At 65.5% G+C, this 17,784-nt stretch overlaps 1 protein-coding gene across 1 annotated transcript; it reads left to right on the forward strand.

Annotated features, from left to right (window-relative positions):
* The first annotated feature begins 455 nt into the window (after positions 1–455).
* LOC102275636 (glutathione hydrolase 1 proenzyme) lies at positions 456–17,780 on the forward strand. Its single transcript, XM_070385773.1, is given in 15 exon segments — positions 456–541; positions 1,337–1,450; positions 6,332–6,499; positions 6,952–7,115; positions 7,671–7,801; positions 7,883–7,969; positions 10,983–11,175; positions 11,379–11,536; positions 12,428–12,577; positions 12,870–13,006; positions 14,892–15,079; positions 15,226–15,353; positions 15,444–15,619; positions 15,622–15,753; positions 16,224–17,780. Coding segments are annotated over 12 exon segments (1,788 nt in total). The 5' UTR covers positions 456–541; positions 1,337–1,450; positions 6,332–6,499; positions 6,952–6,954; the 3' UTR covers positions 16,371–17,780.
* The last annotated feature ends 4 nt before the right edge of the window (positions 17,781–17,784 follow it).

The following is a 17,784-nucleotide window of genomic DNA, read 5'->3' on the forward strand; positions in this document are numbered from 1 at the left end:
GGGGTGTGAGCAGACCACCCCATCATCCATCAACCCGCCTGCTCACGACCCCAGAAAGTTGGGGGCTGAGGAAAGGCTCCCCGGGTCATGTGACTCCCTTCTGTCCCTGTGACCAGGGTCCTTCGAGTGACAGCCTGTGGATGCCTGCGGCCCCGGGGCTGGGGGAAAGGGCATCCCGTGGCCAGAAGTGGGGGCCACCCCCCTGGATATCCTAAGGGGCCAGGAGAGACCCATTGCCCGACCTGCCCCTGCTGGAAGCCCGGCCTCAATCAGCTCCACAGAGGCCCTCAGAACTCAGGTCCTTTTATCCCGGGCTGGGGATCCACCGGGCTGGAAGAGGCTGGCCACCGTCCGGGTCACACGGCCCCCTGGGGCAGGACCCAGGGCCGCTCCTCCCCCCACCTGGAAGGGTGCCTGTGCCTTTAAAGCCTCCCCCACTCCGGCCCGCGGGAGGCGGGCGGGAGAAGAGGGGAGGAGCCGGCACGGGACTGAGCTCCTTGCCTGGTGCTGGAGCAGACCGGAGGACCAGCCTTGCAGCCAGGTGAGCTGGGGCAGGGCGGGGGTCCGGCTGTGCCCCGCTGCTGTGTGACCCCGAAGCCGTCGCTCACCCTCTCTGAGCTGCCGGGGCTGGGGCATGGGACCCCAGGGCAGCCCAGACCTGGGGCCTTTTCGGGGGTATCGGAGCGCTGGGTCCCAGCCCCAGCTCTGTTCTGTCCCAGCTGTGCTCTGAACAGGTCGCTCTTCCTCTCTGAGCCTCAGTTTATGCACCTGTGTAATGGGAGTGGGCAGCCCTTCAGGGTTATGGGGGCGGGGCTGGTGCGCCGGGTCACGCAGAGGGATAGCGCAGGGAGGTCGCGCAGAGGGGCAGAGCCTGAGGCCCTTGGCCTGACCGGGTCTGGCCTGGGAGCCTCTTGTCTGTCGTCCAGTAAGTGGTCTGAGGCCACCTGACCAGGCTTCCCGGCTGACCTGGCCACGGGAGTGGGGTGGGTGGAGGAGGCCGGGGGAATGGGCTTCTCGGGTTGAGAGGGAGGGTGGCCCAGCATGGAGAAACTGAGGCCTGGAAGGGTGGGGCAGTCTGGGCTCATGGTGAGGTCGCTGGGGGTCTGGAGTAGAGACGGGCAGCGGTGGGGGCTGGGCGCCGTGCCCCCACCTTGGGCTCTGGGGGGCGGAGGGGCAGGCCAGTGGTGCAGGGGGGTGACTGCGCAGCCCCAGGGGGTGCCCACCCCCTTGTGGTCCTCGCAGGCTCCGACAGCCGTCTGGACAGGCTTCCGGCTGAGAGGGGTCATCGGGTCTCGGCGGAAGGAGCCGTTTCTAATTCTCAACCCTGTTCCACCAGGGTGGGCGGCGCAGGGCAAGGACCGCAGGTGTGGTCCGGGTGTGGTGCCGAGCTTCCTGCCCAAGGCTGTGCTCTTGGACCCGGGGGACGCGACTCTTCACTGCCCGCCAGGTGGTAAGTGGGGCGCCGGGGTGCCTACCTGCCCGTCCACGTGCCTGCGGGCCCGAGTCACCCCTGCCTGAGCCTCGGCTTCCGGCCGGCCTCTGAACGGCTCTGGGGCTCTGCCCAGTTTCACCCCTCTGATTCGGGCGGGAGGATTAGCGGAGAAACCCCAGGCTGTCGGCGTGCCTCATCTCTTCACGCTCTCACTGCGTGTCCTGGAACCTGCTCGCTCAGCCCAGATTCCTCATGGGTGTGAGTGTGTGCGCGCGTGCGTGCGTGTCTGTGTGTGTGTGTGTGTGCGCGCGTGCATTCGCTGGGAGCAGGTGGTGCATGGCAGACTCAGCATCTCTGGGTGCGTGAGACTTGCATACTCCTGGGGGCAGGGAGCTCACCACCTTCTGTGCCTGGCACAGGAGCCCTGGGGTCTGGGGGGGACCTCCGGCCCAGAGCCCCTGCAGGGGGGGTGGGGGCCAGCCTGGACGGAGTGTGACACACTCGACGTGGGAGGATGGGCTTTATTGTTCCGAACGTCTTGCCTCTGTTGACTCCGCCCGCGAGACGCCGTCCTCCCCGAGAACCTGCAGCTGCTGCTCGGCTCCTCCTGGGCCTCATGGCAGGCCCTCCAGCCGGTCCCAGCCCAGGGTCTTCCTGCTGGGGTCACCTGTAGGGTCTGGGTCCTCGTCTGTCCATTCATGCCTTCTTCTGACCTCCCTGCCACCCCAGGCAGGGAGGAAGCCACTGAGCAAGCTCAGGCAGGCGGGGCAGAGGCCTGTGGCTTCCTACCACAGAAGCCTCCCTGCCGATGGTCTGGTCGTGCAGCCACTCAGGCAGGACCAAGTGCCCTGGTGTTGCTGGCTGGCAGCCAGCCCTTGGGGACGGGTCTTGAGCCTCGGTCCCTGGCTCCTGCCTCGTCCCATCTTCTCAATCACCCTGGTCTGCAGGGGACAGGATGACATCCAGGGAAAGAGCGGTCGGGGCATTCCCAGCCTGGGGTCGTGGTGGAGAGCTCACGGGAGCGGAGAGCTCACAGCGCCCACCCCCCCACCCCCCCCACCCCGCGGAGCCTGCCCGAGGGCAGCAGTGTGTTCCGGCTGTGTGGCCCCGGGGCGGCAGTGTCTGCTCGGCCTCTGTCTCCTCCACAAGGCCTCTGCGCAGCCCTGTGGGCTTTTTGCAGATTAGATAGTGCAGGTATGGGGCTGGGGGCTTCGGGGCAGCCTAGATACAGCGAGCCAGGCGCCAGGAGAGGGAGGCCTGACTCGGGAAGCAGCTGATCCTTGCCCTTGGCAGATGAAGGCCAAAGCGAGGTGGGGCATCGTCCAAGATCCCCGGGGCAGGTCTGGAGCTGCTCCCGACTCCACTCCCGCGTGTCTGGGACACTCAGCCCCTCAGGGCAGGTACAGGGTGGCCAGGTGTGTGTGCCCTGCTGGTCTGTGCGGCCTTGGACCCGCTCTGGCCCTCTCTGGACCCTGCCTTCCCAGGCTGGGCAGCTGGTTCCTCGGGCCTGGGGCGCCACCATTATGGGATAGACGGTGGAAGCTTCTGGGCATGAAGCAGGAGGGAGGTGGTGCCCTCTCCGCCCAGCTGTGGTGGGCCTCTCGGTCTGGGTTCTGCCCGGTGCCCGTACCACCCCAGCCCTGCTGCATGGCCTCAGGAACCGTCTCTGGGCCTGGCGTTCAGACCCTGAGCCAGGACAGGGCGGGGCGGCGGGAGACCCACCCTGGGGCTCGCACAGAGGCCCACAGACAACATCCTGTGGGACAAGGATTGCCTTGCCTCTGTCAAGCGATGCTCCTTCCCCATTGGGGCCACACCCCTCGCCTGCTGCCACCACCCAGGGGTCACTGCTGACAGCACCTGCCGCCTCCAGGGCCCTCCCAGGGCTGCGTGAACTTTAGCCTCCTGGTGATGGGCGGAGTCCCCGGGCTGCCGTGACAGGACCAGACACAGCCTCTGGCCGCCCTCCCTGCCATGTTCTGTCTTTGGGGATTGCCCACTCTCCACAGGGATTCAAAGTGCCCCCTGTCATGGCAGTCTGAGCGCGGCTTGGGAAAGCATTTCGGAAAGGAGTGAGTTTTTTGAGAATAAACAGCAGAGATAGTGCAAGTGTTAGTCGCAACTCTTAGTGACCCCATGGACTGTGGCCCGCCAGGCTCCTCTGTCCACGGGGATTCTCCAGGCAAGAACACTGGTGTGGGTTGCCATGCCTTCCTCCAGGGGATCTTCCCGACACAGGGGTTGAACTAGGTCTCCTGCTGCAGCAGGCCTGATCACGGGTGGCTTGGCCTACAGCGGCGTGGAGCAGGACCTGGGTTCCCAAACAGAGGCTGAGCCCGTTCGCAGTGCTGAGACCACCAGATCCCAACCACTAGACCAGTGGTCAGTGACAAGAGCCCTGGCCCTTCAGCTTTGCTGGAAAGAGTTTTCCACCAAGATGGAAAGCAGTGAAGCAAGTCAAGTGGTTACCAGGCAGAGAGTACAGTGCGCGTGGAAAGACACAGTGGGCTCGGAGGGAGAGACCCCAGGCTGCGTCCACCTGGCAGTTTAAATCACTCTATGGGGCGTTTCTTTCCGTTCCCCTCTAGCCAGGCCTTGCGATTTGCCTCCTGCACGGGTTTGGTATATCTCAGGACCCTGCCCTGTGTGTGCACGCATCTCAGCCAAAAGGGAGTCTACTCCTTGACGTGACTTGACGCATCCTTGACGTGACTCCCCGTCAGCCTCCAAGGAGCCTTTTCTGTGCCTGTGTGGTCAGGGAGAAGAAATCTGTGATCCATGCAGGGTCCAGTCTCCTCCCTTAATTGTCCTGCTGTTCTTATCTTGGAGTTTCGGTTGAAAGACTGTGAATCTCTGCCGGCTTCATCCTGGTGGAGGGAGGGAGCATCTGACCTCCTGACAGCCTAGGGAGAACTGACGCTTTCCATGGGTTAGCAGAAAATATTTATAGCCTTGAGACAAAGAAAATTCCCGCTGGAAGGGTGGCATTAGGTGATTAGTTAGGGCGCTATAGGGTGAGGACCGGGTGGGCATTTTTGCATCACTGGGGGTCAGGAAGCTGGCTGGTAAGGATCAGGGAGGCTTTTGACAATGGTCCCAGTGGGGCTCAGTCTGTCCCAGAAAAGACTTTCATTCTGGGCTCTGGGGCTGTGGCCTTGGGATAGGACTCCACGCCCTCGGGAGGGCCTCTGGCCCTTTGCGCCCCTCGCGAGACTAGGTGAGGGTTCCTCAGCCCCTCTGCTCCTCCTGGGGGGGAGCCCACCCCAGCTCCTAGCTCCCAGCTCCCAGCCCAGCTCTGGACCCCCTGAGGAGCCCTGCAGGGCCCGCGGGCGTGGCTCCGGGCGGCTCCTGGGGTGGGGGGCCTGGCCCGTGCCTAGAGGGACTTTCCCAGGCAGACAAGTCGGCCTCCCCGGCCAGTGCCCCAGCCTGTCGCCCAGCTTCTTTTGAGAAGCAGTGGGGGTATCGTGGCCCCCCAGGCCTCGGGTAAGCCAGCTAGGGTCAGGAGGAGCCCGGCTGCTGCTGGAGGCCCAGCACCCCTTCTCTGGCCTCAGTTTCCCCTCCTGACACCGATTTGGGTGAGAGCCAGCCTGGTGGCAGGGGGGTGGGGGGGGTGGGGCTTGGATGTGGTTTTGGCCAGTCCAAAAATGTGGGGGGCAGGGATGGGAGACCAAAGCCAGTCCCCCAGCAGGGTGTCTTCCTCTGGGCTTCCTGTGGGGGCTGGGCCAGGCCTCCCGCCTGCCCGGCCTGGGATGAGAGGAAGAGGGAGAGGGCCCACCGCTTCCGCATGCTCCGGAAGGCTAAGCCTTGTGGGTACCCCCGGCCCTCCGGGGAGCCCACTTGGGCCCTTGGCAGAAAGCTGGACAGAGGGGAGGCCAGACCTCAGGAGGCCTTGGCTGGCTTCTCCCCGGGGCCCGGGTGGGGAGAGGATGCAGAGTAGGACGAGGGTCTCAGCTGAGGGTCCCAAGCCCAGGAGAAATGCCCAGCATGCCCTCGAGGTGCCCAGCGTGGCCAGACCCAGTGAACAGGCCTGGGGCCCAGGACATGCCCTGAGGGCTCTCCGGCCCGGCGGAGGGTGGAGGGCAGAGGGCACGGAACCATCCCAGGGTGGGCCCCTCTGAGTAGGAACCGGGCGAGGCAGAGGGGTCCCGGCCTGGGGTTTTCTGGCAGAACATCGCCCTTCGGGGGGGAACTGAATTTGGGAGAGAGGGCCTTCCCCCTCTGACACCCATTGGGCTACACACCCCTCACCTGTCATCCTTGCCACTGGGACCCCATGGTCAATGGCTGTCCCTCCATGTCCAGCCTGGCAGGAAGTCACCAGAGAAGCCCACGGTGTCAGGGTGCGGTGAGGCCTCCAGCCTCCCCCAAGTGGAGCCAGTACGTAGCTGACGCTTGACACCTGGCTCAAGGGCACAGAATCTGCCTGCGGTGCAGGAGCACAGGGCTCATCCCTGGGTGCGGAAGACCCCCTGAAGCAGGGAAATGGCAACCCGCTCCAAAGCATCCTTGCCTGGAGAGCCCCGTGGACAGAGGAGCCTGGCGGGCTGCAGTCTGTGGGGTCACAGAGAGTCAGACACAGCTATGCAACTTACACATTCACACTTTCAACCCATTTCATCTCTCATTGCACTGGACGGACGGCCAGTGACTTTCCCAAGACCCCACGCAGGTGAGACGCGGCAGGCCGGCCTCGGACCCCACGTGGCCGACACAGTGGCCCTCACCCGTTGGTCACATGCCAGCTCCCTGTGACACACACACACACCCCATGCCTGGGAGAAAGGCCCTCGGAGGCGGAGTTCACACCAACGTGGGAGCGGCTGACAGCTTCCTCTTGGAGACATAAAAACTCCTCACATAGCTACCCAGAGGCTTCAGAGACACCCTCTCCATTTGCAGGAGGACGAACAGGCTGCGTGCTCTGGAAGTCTCCTTGGAGCAGGTTCTGTGGTCACGGGCTCCCACGGAGCGTGAAGGAGGCCCCAGCTATTTCTGCAGCCGGTCCAGCCCACACCGTCTCTGTGGCCCCCTCCCTGGGAGGCTCGGGCCGCCCACCCGCTGAAGAAGGTAGGCTCTGGCCCCGCGGCGGCCAGGAGACGTGGGTTCCCCGCTCCGGCTTTGAGCGCACTGGAGGCTGGCCCCACACTCTGCGGCCAGTCACCTGGGGCCCCAAGGACAGCGTTGGGAAGGAGTCAGGCCAGGCCTGTCCCTCCCGGGGTGACCTGAAGGCCACCGTGAGGGCTCGGCCACCATAAGGAGCCAGGCAGGTCTGGGGGGGCTCCCCTCCTGGGAAGGGTCCCTGCCAGAGGGGGCCCTAAGTCTGAGCAGGAGGATTTAGGGGGCAGAGATGGGCCAGGAGCTGCTGAGAGAGGGCGTGGCCTGAGCAAAGACGGGAAGGAGGCCTGGCATGTCCTTCTGAGGCCGGACCGTGTGCCGTGCCCCGGGAGGCGAGGCTGTGTCCCCGGGTCCGGTCGGCGGTCGGCCCCCTGACCTGCCACCCCTGCGCCTCGCGCCTGCAGAGCATGAAGAAGCGGTCCATACTGCTGGCCTTGGGGGCCGTGGTCTTGATCCTCCTCATCATTGGGCTCTGCATCTGGCTGCCCGAGACCTCCAAGCCGCAGAGCCACGTGTACCCCAGGGCCGCCGTGGCCGCGGACGCCAAGCTCTGCTCAGAGATCGGCAGGTGAGTGGGGCCCCAGGCCCGGGCGACCGTCCCCGTCAGTGCCCCGGGGCATCACCCTCACCCCTCTGGGGCTCAATCCCTGCCCCTGCCAGCCCTGGTCATCAGGCTGCCTGGGCGAGCAGTGTTCGAGCACACGGGGCTGCCCCTCCCATCCGTGGACCTTCCGGCAGCCTCCGGTCAGGGGTGAAGGGCATCCTGGAGCTGAGGGTAGAGTGTGGGGGTCTCCCAGTGACCGGCTGGACCCCTTTCTCAGTTCAAGGCTGTCTGCCTCTTCAGAGAAACTCTGCTGTTTGATGCTCCTTATAGGCCCACAACTCACGCATACAAAAGTCAGGTCTCACACGGGAAAAAGATGATATTAATAAAAAAAAGTGACAAGTTTTCATTCTTTTCCGATTATCAAAGTCATGTCCATCTGTCGGCGTGAAAAGCCCGTTGGTTTTCAAATACGACAAATTTTTTGCGTTAAAAAGTAAAACCTGTGGGCTCCTCTCGGTCCACCCTGGGGCGGGGTGGCCCCTCCGAGCCGCTCACCCCTGCCCGTGCCACCGGCAGGGACGCGTTGCTGGATGGCGGCTCGGCGGTGGACGCAGCCATCGCGGCTCTGCTGTGCATGGGGCTCCTGAATGCCCACAGCATGGGCATCGGGGGCGGCCTGTTCCTCACCATCTACAACAGCACCACGCGTGAGTGCCCGGCGGGGTGGGCTCCAGGGCCGGGGAGGGGCCGGGGGCCGTGCAGCCCGCCCACACGCCCTGCCATTCCAGGGAAGGCTGAGGTCATCAACGCCCGCGAGGTGGCCCCGCGGCTGGCCTCCGCTGGCATGTTCAACAGCTCGGAGCAGTCGGAGGAAGGTGAGAGCGGGCTCGGGGCGGATGCGGGGCCAGGATGAGCTGTCTGCAGCTGGGGGTGGCCCTCCCGTCCCTTCAGGCCCACAGCATCCCCACCATGGAGGATCCAGCCCATCATCACAGACTAAAGGGCCTTTCTGCTCAGGCCCCTCCAGGGCCACAGGGAGCTAGAGAAACAGAATGATCCCTGTTGCAACTGCGTATGGATCAGGGCCAGCGCCCTGCTCAGTCATCTGCACCCACGGCGAGCCCCTTGAACCCTCCCTGCACACTTGGCAGGGGAGCTCGGTGCAGATTCCCATCGGATAGCTGGGGACGCTGAGGCCCACCCAGAGAGCCCATGTAGACTGACCAAGGCCACACACAGCTTTCCAGGTGGCTCAGTGGTAAAGAATCCGCCCCCAGTGTGGGAGACCCAGGTTCAATCCCTGGGTTGGGAAGACCCCCTGGAGAAGGGCATGGCAACCCACTTCAGTGTTCTTGCCTGGAGAATCCCAGGGACAGAGGAGCCTGGTGGGCTACAGACCACAGGTCACAAAGAGTCAGACACGACTGAGTGCACACATGCACACACACACACACACATACACACACACGGTCACCCAGCTGGATGGTGGGAAAGCTGAGTTTGAACACACCTGTTGTGTTTTTAAAGAGCATCCAAGTCACTCGTCGTTGTGGGGTCAGCTGTCTAGATTACGGCGGAGTTTCTTTTCTAATCTGCCCTTCAGCCCCAGAGTACACCCTGCAGGGACCCCGGTGGACTGTAAGACAAGGCTGGAGGGAGGAGGATGGAGATTAAAGGCCCGAGTGGGTCTGACCCCTCCTGCAGGCCTTGCTCCTGGGGGACCTAGAGGGCTCTGGGAGCAGCCCTTTGGGAATTCTCTTTCTTTCCAACACACAGTCTTTGAATTTTTACCCGCTGGGAAGCTCACCAGGTGTAGCCATGAAATCATTCAGGGTGTGAGACGGTAAGAATCTTACAGACTTGGCATTTTGCATTCTTGAGACTCCTGGTTTGACTCAGGCTTGTCGGGTGTTGGGGCTGTTGCCCAGCCAGTAGAAACAAAGGAAACAGGTGAAGGGCACCGTCCAGGAGGAGCAGAGGGGAGATGGCACGGGTGTGCCCGGTGCCACCACACAGCCTGGAAGGCGGACGCGGGCAGGGTGAGAGGGCACGTGGGCTTACCAAGTGCAAAGGCCCGGAGGCTGGGGCTGGGGTGGGGGGTGGGCGTCTGGGGGGAGCAGGAGGACGCAGGGTCAAGTCATGTTGGACGTTGTGATGGGTCATTGTGAAGACCCAGCCTTGTGTCTGAAGGAGGGGCAGGTGTTCCCTGCGTCGGAGGGCACTGGGGGGATCTGGCTCTTTTGTGACAGGACCCCTTGGGCTGCCAGTCAGGTGGCCCATTGGGAAGTCCCGCGATGGGCAGGGATGCTGAGGGCTGGTGCCCAGCACACTCAGAGGGCGGAGCCGTGGATCTGCTGATGGGTCTGCTCTGACACACAGCCAGGGGTCCCGGGGAGGACAGAGTGGCCCTCACGGAGACTGGCAAGGCTGCCAGTGAGTCCCCCTTGAGATCAGATACCCTCAGATCTGGCCATCAGGGGAGCAGCCTCGAGAGTTCAGCCTGGGGGCTGTCAGCACATAACGGGGCGCAGTGGTAAAGAATCTGCCTGCCAGGGCCGGAAGTGCTAGAGACCTGGGTTCAATCCCGGGGTCGGGAAGATCCCTTGGAGGAGAAAAGGGCAACCCACTCCAGTGTTCTTGCCTGGAGAGTCCCATGGACAGAGAAGCCTGGCAGCGGGCTGCAGTCCATGGGGTCCCAGGAGTCGGACACAACCTCATGTGCACACGCACTCTGGACCAGGCAGCCTGGTGTGCAGGAGGGCAGACAGAGGAGAGGCCGGGAGATGCAGAAGCAACCCGGGGAGAGGGGGATGGACCAGGTGAGATGGGAAAGGGGCCGGGCTCCCTGCTGAGAGGGTGGCCCAGGGCCTCACAGGCCTGAGGTCAGGCCCGCACGTGAAGGGGAGGGACGTGTGCTGGCTGGCAGACCTTCCGGGAGGTGATGTGGTAACAACCTGGCCCTAGGAACCTCGTGCCCCACTTCAGGGTGGTAGAGGCCGCTCGAGAGCCTGGGAGTGGCCGAAACGCGCCCCCCGCCCCCCGCCCCGCATCTCGGGTGAAAGCAGGAAGGGGCCTGGGAGCTGGGCAGTGCTGAGGCTTTCTGTGTCAGGGCCGAGCCCTAGGGCACGCCGGCGGGCGGTGGGGCCTGGCGGGGAGCTGGGGTCCGGGGCTCTGTCTCCAGTGGCATCCTGGCTCCTCAAAGGACGGAGCTGGGAACCAAAACCCTCATGGTCAGATGGGGAAACTCAGGCCCAGAGAGGGCCCGGTGCAGGGGTCTGGGACAGAGGAAGAGGGGCTCTTGCTTTGGCACCAGCCTTGCGGGTGGTCTGCAGCTTCAACTGGCGGCCTTGGCGGGTTCCAAGGGAACCCTTGAATCATACAGGGTGAAGGGGCTCGTGACCCCGGAGGCTCAGACAAAGAGGTGGTGAGGTACGGCTTCCGTATGCTCTCGCTGCTCAGCCGTGCGCCTGGGCCAGGTTTTCAGACACAGGGCCGCTGCGGAGACAGACGTTAGGCCTGGGGGACAGCGGGACCCCCGCACGTGCCCCCAGCAGACACCCGGAGCAGAGTCACCTTCCTGCCTGCCAGGTCAAGTGTGTCAGTCACTCAGCTGTGTCCGACTGTTTAAGACCCCGTGGACTGTAGCCCTCCAGGCTCCTCTGTCCTCGGGATTCTCCAGGCAAGAATGCTGGAGTGGGTTGCCATTTCCTTCTCAGGGGGTCTTCCTGACCCAGGATTGAGTCCGGGTCTCCTGCCCTGCAGGCGGATTCTTTACCCTTTACCAGGCACAACCACAAGCATGCATTCCTTCCTGAGCCTCCGGGTCCCACCCGGGACGTGCCTGGACCTTCCCGTGCGGACCACCGGCCGGTGCCTCTCCTTTCGCAGGCGGGCTGTCGGTGGCGGTTCCGGGCGAGCTCCGCGGCTACGAGCTTGCGCACCAGCGGCACGGGCGGCTGCCCTGGGCGCGCCTCTTCCAGCCCAGCATCGAGCTGGCCCGCCAGGGCTTCCCGGTGGGGAAGGCCTTGGCGGGAGCCCTGCAGAGGCAGCGGGAGACGGTGGAGCGGCACCCCGCGCTGTGGTACGCCTGTGTCCCCGCCGTGGGCGGCCACCCGGGGACCGGAGCCCTGACTGTCTGAGCCCGGGGCGGGGGTGGGTCCGGGCCCCAGCTGGGCTGGACACCGTGGGCAGGGGCGCCTGTCCCTTGGTCTCCTGTGGGGATGGGGGCTGGATGGCTGAGCCCGCCCCCACGCCTGCCTCACAAGAGCACCCCCGCCGCTCCAGCGAGGTGTTCTGCCGCGACGGGAAGGTGATGCGGGAGGGGGACCGCGTGACCATGCCGCGGCTGGCCGACACCTTGGAGACGCTGGCCTCGGAGGGCGCCCAGGCCTTCTACAACGGGAGCCTCACGGCCCAGATTGTCAAGGACATCCAGGAGGCCGGTGAGTGGGCGACACCGCAGGCCTGTGGCTGGAAGCTCCGCGCCAAGAACCTTGAGCCTGGGGTCCTCGGGTCCTGTCTGGGCGCTGGGCCCTTGGGGAGTGCCTGGTGGGGGCGGGTCACAAGTGTGTCTGCAGCATGGATTCACAGCTCCTGGTTAAGGCAACGCTGAGGGAATTCCTGCAGTCTAGGACAGGAAGCCCGGGGCTGCAGGCTTGGGGGCACTGAGGGGTGGGCAGGAATGCAGTTGGAGGCAGGAGCCAGGATTGGGGAAAGCACGCAGGTGCAAACCCCAGAGGACTTCCTGGAGGAGGTGGCGCCTGAGCCACAGGTGAGGTTGGACTTTGCAGGCAGAGAGAACAGTCTGAGGCTTGGAGAGAGGGGCTTTGATTCTCCAGGAGGATCACGGGGAAGGAGAATGGGCTTGCTGAGAGGGGTGTGGGGGGTGCTGCATGCAGGGGACTTGTGGGCAGGTTCTGCTGGATTTAGGAGTCCCGGTTGCCTCTCTTTCCCGCCCCTGCCTCCCTAAGCTGTGTGCCAGGGAGGAGGGCGATTAGCGTATCGACCTTTACCACTGACGCCGGAAATTAGCCTAAAAATACTTCAAACACTTCATCTGTCTGGAGCCAGTTTCCCTGGAGAATTATTAAGGCCCTCCCTCCACCCACCCACTAGTCAGAGGAGGAGGAGGCTGATGGGAGACGGGGGACCTCTGGCCCCCTGAGAGGACACGTGTCGGACCCGGAGGCCAGAGGTGCAGCAGGTGGAGGACACTGGCCTGGGCCCGGCCCCGGGGAGGTGGCACAGTCGGGGAGCATGGGGGGGCGGTGGATGGGGCTCCCCACTTGATGGTCCCCTAGGAGTGTGTCTCATCCCCGGGCCCCCCGCTGCAGGGGGCATCGTGACGGCCGAGGACCTGAACAGCTACCGGGCGGAGCTGGTTGAGCAGCCGCTGAGCATCAGCCTCGGGGACGCCCAGCTCTACGTGCCCAGTGCCCCGCTCAGCGGGCCCGTGCTGGCCCTCATCATCAACATCCTCAAAGGTCAGCCGTGTCCCAGGATGCGGGCTGGGCGGCCCGGGCCGGGGGCACGCCCGGTGGATCTGGGCGGTCATCCGCCACCCTGGGGCCTGGGTAACCCTGTGGCTGACGTGTGCTGCCCAGACACGGGGACCTTTGCTTCCTTCCCCCGCCTCCCAAGCAGGCACTGCTATCGGATAGTAAATGCTCCCCTTCTCAGGGTGAGCCGAGTGACTCAGGGAGGCCTCCCAGGGACCCCACTGTCCTGGCAAAGGGGACCCAGGACGTTGGAGTCACTGTGGCTCTGCCCGACCAGGGTACAACTTCTCCCGGGCGAGCGTGGAGATGCCTGAGCAGAAGGGCCTGACCTACCACCGCATCGTGGAGGCCTTCCGCTTTGCCTACGCCAAGAGGACCCTGCTTGGGGACCCCAAGTTTGTCAATGTGACTGAGGTAAGGGGGCAGGGGGCTCAGCCCCACTCTGGCTTATTCCTCGGTTTACAGTGCCAAGTTTGGGCTCGGGGCCACCAGGTGCTGGGTGGACTGCTGACCGCGTGCTGGCCTCTGTGCCAGGGCGCTCTCACTGGGGGAGTGGGGGTGCTGGGGGCGGTCCTTAATGCCTGCCTCCTCCGCCACCCTCCGGCTTCGGGGCCTCAGCACGAGCCGTGTCCTTGGCCTGGAAGCCCCTGGAGCTGTCAGCGCCGAGGTGGGGGCCGAGCGCACAGGGGCGTCCCAGCCCACAGGGCTGATGACGAGGTTCGATCCAGGTGGGCAGAGGCCCTGGCCACACACGCTTCCGGTCACACCAGCTTCCCAGACCCCAGCACCCAACCTGGTCGCTCCCCAGGTGCCTCCCCTCCAACCCGGGCTCCTGGCTGGACACCCCACCCTCACCCCACCTCCAACCCCATCAGGGCGCTCATCCCCTACGCCTGGAGCCCTTCCCTCCACCCCCTCCAGGCCCTGACCATGCCTCCCCTCGGGCCCCTCCACTCTGGCCCCTCCACGGCATCCCACCCCCTTCACCAGCGCCTCCTCCCCTCAGCTGCTTCCTGTGCAAGGCTATGGACACACAGCGTTTCCTCCCCCTCCCGCCTCCAGCTCCCTCTGCTCTGCCTGCTTCTTCTCCTGTTAGGACGCCTGGGTCAGCCTTTCCCCGAGGGCCCCGTCCTTCTCGCCTCCAGTCTCTTAGCCTCGACGGACCCCCGCCCTGGGCTGTTGTCCTTTGGATTTTAAGGCCCGGGGCAGTCGGATTATAGGATGTCCCAATCCCTGGTCCAGCTGCTCTCTTGGAAGTAGATTTGAACTTAACGGATTAGTCACTTAATCCGTGGGTGTTGCAAGAGCCCACGGCCTCTGCTCAGCCTCCAGGGCCCTGCCTTGCCTGTGAACTCCACAGGTCAGGGCAGCCCATCACACACCCGGGACAGGATCTTCAGGATCCAACAGGCGCGTGTCTCCAGTCAGGCTCCCACCGCCCCCCGGCCGCCCCTTCTGCACCCGCGCCTCCGTCTCCAGTCAGGCTCCCACCACCGGCCCAGTGGTGCTCCGCCCCCGCACACAGGGCCAGAGGGTTAACACCCGTCAGCTGGCCACTTCTCCGCCCCAAGTGCAGGAGGCTTTAAAGGCCTTTTAGGGCCTGTACGGACCTGTGGGGAGACGGCAGTGGCACCCCACTCCAGTACTCTTGCCTGGAAAATCCCATGGACAGAAGAGCCTGGTGGGCTGCAGTCCATGGGGTCGCACAGAGTCGGACACGACTGAAGCGACTTAGCAGCAGCAGAAGCAAGGACCTGTGGGAGCAGCCCCTGCCAGCATCTTCAACCTCCTCTCTCCCTAACTCCTCTCCCTGTCTGCCCGTCACTCATAAGCCTGCTTCAGGGCCTTTGCATAACCAGTCAGGTGGCTTTCTTCAGATGTCACCTCCTCTGAGAAGCCCTCCCTGACCACTCTCACCCTTCCATCCCTCTCGCCCCTCCCCCTCCCTCCACTTGTTCTTTCTAGTACATCCCTGCCTGCCTTTGTCTTCCCTGCTGTGAGGGTGGGGACGGGCGTGTCTGTTCCCTGCTGGTCCCCCAGTGCTGGACACAACTTACAAGCTCTGTGAATGAGTGAATGAATGGTTGGGTGCAGCGAGAGTCAGGGTTTGGAGGGCATTCAGAGTTGCTGGGCAGCAACAGAGACAGAGCCTGGGGAGAGGGGGTTTGGGCGGGCTACGTGAGACTCAGAGGGTTGTGGTTGGAGCCACGGTCGGGGGCTTCCTGAGAACCGCTCGCACAAGCCTGTGCCCCCTCCTCGCCTCCTTCACCTCCTCAGGGCAGCTCTGGGGTCTCGGCAGGTGGTCCGCAACATGACCTCCGAGTTCTTTGCCGCCCAGCTCCGGGCCCGGATCTCCGACAGCACCACTCACCCAGCCTCCTACTACGAGCCTGAGTTCTACACGCCAGACGGTGGGGGCACCGCCCACCTGTCGGTGGTCTCGGAAGACGGCAGCGCTGTGTCGGCCACCAGCACCATCAACCTCTAGTAGGGCTGCTGGGCGGCCGGGAGGGCCAGGAGCTGCCCGCGTGTCTCAGGAGTGGGGGGCTCCACGTTGGCAGAGTGCCTTTCCAGGGAGCATGTGTTGGTGGGCACGGGGCGGGCTGCCCTGCTCTGACCCTGCCGGTCGGCAGCTTCGGTTCCAAGGTGCGGTCACGGGTCAGCGGGATCCTGTTCAACGATGAGATGGATGACTTCAGCTCCCCCAACATCATCAACCAGTTCGGGGTGCCCCCCTCGCCAGCCAACTTCATCGCTCCAGGTGCGGGGCGCAGGGCCTGGGTGGGGAGCGGGCTGGTGTGCCCGCAGCCGCTGAGCCGGTGCTGTGGCCCCCGTCCCCCCACTGCTTCAGGCAAACAGCCGCTCTCGTCCATGTGCCCCGTGATCATCGTGGGCGACGACGGCCAGGTCCGCATGGTGGTGGGCGCCTCCGGGGGCACCCAGATCACCACGTCCACGGCGCTGGTACGTGCCCGCCCGCCGCCCTCGCCTGAGCGCCCAGCCCCTTGCCTACTGGGCCACGCTGACCCCATCCCCACACCCCTCAGGCCATCATCAACAGCCTGTGGTTCGGCTATGATGCCAAACAGGCGGTGGAGGAGCCCCGGCTGCACAATCAGCTTCTGCCCAACACCACGGTGCTGGAGAAAGGCATCGACCAGGTGGGGCTGGGGGAGTCCCGGTGGGGGCGGGGCGGGGGCGGGGAGACCGAGCCGCGGTGGGGGTGGGGTGGGGAGGGGGAGGGGCACCGAGTCCCGGTGGGGGCGGGGCGGGGCGGGGGAGGGGAAACCGAGCCGCGGTGGGGGCGGGGTGGGGGCCGGGTCCCGGTGGGGTGGGGGCGGGGGAGGGGGACCTAGCCCCGGTGGGGCCCCGGGCCTGCGTCTCCTGATCACCGCAGAGCAGGCAGTGGCTGCTCCCCGCTGCCCGTGGCAGCTGGCCTTCATGCCCACCGCCCGGGTCTCCTCGACCCCCCGGCCCAGAGAGGCCCGGGCCACCCGCGCGGATGAGAGCCAGTCGGCCCCGCGGCCCCCGGCCTGCCCTTCCTGGCCCCTCAGCCGGCAGCCGCGGCCCCGGGGAGTGTGAAGCCCCGCGGCCCGGGCCCCCCTGAGGCCGCGCCCCCTCCCGCCCGCAGGCGGTGGTCGCGGCCCTGAACACCCGGCACCACGCCATCGAGGAGACGTCCACCTACATCGCCGTGGTCCAGGCCGTCGTGCGCACAGCCGGCGGCTGGGCGGCCGCCTCGGACTCCAGGAAAGGCGGGGAGCCCGCGGGCTACTGAGCGCTCCGGGGAGGAGAGGCCCGCCGGGGCGGGGGGCCGGGGGTGGGCCTTGGGGGCTGGCTTCCCCTGGGAGCGGCGCAGCAGGGCAATAAAAGCGGCGGCGGCGCCGGGCTCTGGGCTGTCCTGCCGGCCGGCTCCCGACTCCCTGGGCTTCAGCGCGCTGTGTGAGGTGGGGCCGCCGCGGGGAGGATGGAGACGGGACTCGGAGGCCTTGGCAGCGCGCGCGCTGGGCCCCGGGGAGGGGGGGGCGTGGGCCGCACCCCCGAGTCCCGGCATCGGGGTCGGGCCGCCCGGGACACGTCCCGGTGGCGGCCACCAGTGGGCGCGCGGCCCCCGGCGATTTGTCCGCTGGTTCCGGGAACCGGGAGACCTCCTCAGCTCGCCGATGCCCGTCCAGCACGCCCTGAGGGGAAACCGAGCTCTGGGGGAGGTGGGGTTGGTTAAGAGGCTGGAGAAAAAGATGCTGGTCAGGGCCAGGCCCCGGGGGGGGCTTTCCAAGTGGAAACCCAGAGTGAGATCCAAGCTGCGATGCGCTCCAAGAAGAAGGCCCGGTTCTCCGGGATCAGTGAGCTAGAAGAGGTCCTCAGGTCCCTGAGGGTCAGGGCTTAGACTGTCGCCTGGGGTTAGGGCGGCTCTGGGTGGGGAGGGGGCACCTGGAGATGCCAGGCCCCCAGCCTCCTCCATGGGGCGGCCCCTCCCGCCGGCCCTCCGGGCCTCTTAACTCGTCTTTCACACAGAGTTGTGAGGTGGGAGGCGAGGTGCTCGGAAAGCACCTGGGGAGGTGGGCAGGGCAGAGGGAGGCCCAGTTTGACAGCCTGGTGAGCATTCCCTCCCCTGGGCAAGCACACGGCCAGGGGCGCCAGGTCTGGGCTCTCCTCAGGGAGGCAGGGAAATCCTAGTGGTTCCAAAGTGCCCTCCGGGAAGTGGGGCTTTGCTGGAAACCAGGGAGCAGCCATGGGGTCCTGGGAGCCCTGCATCCGAGAGATCCCCCGTTCCCAGGTCTGAGCCCTGGACCGCGCGTCCCTGGGGTCCTCGGGGAATGGGATGGAGGCTGAGCTGCTGGGGTGGGCATGTCTCTATTCCGCCCTTGTTTTAGCCCCAGAGGAGAGGCTACAGCTCCTTTGTAGGGGAGAAAACTGAGGCCTTGTTCCTGCGGAGGTGGGAGCTGGCCTGGAGCTCCCTGAGCCCCAGCAGGCGGGCAGGGCACCCCCAGTTCCCCAGGCGCTGTGGGGCCTGGCTGAGGGCCCCCTGGGGTCCTGGCTTCCCGTCTTTCTCCTGCCCCTCACCTCCTGGAGAGGAAGAAGAGGTCCCACGCTGACCCTGGCTCACCCCCTCGGTGCCTGCCGCCCTGGCCTCTCCGCGGGTGGGCTGGCCGCAGCCCAGGAATGCACTCTTGCTTCCTGGTTGAGCAATG

Source organism: Bos mutus, chromosome 17 (assembly GCF_027580195.1).
Source record: "Bos mutus isolate GX-2022 chromosome 17, NWIPB_WYAK_1.1, whole genome shotgun sequence".
Classification (NCBI taxonomy): domain Eukaryota; kingdom Metazoa; phylum Chordata; class Mammalia; order Artiodactyla; family Bovidae; genus Bos; species Bos mutus.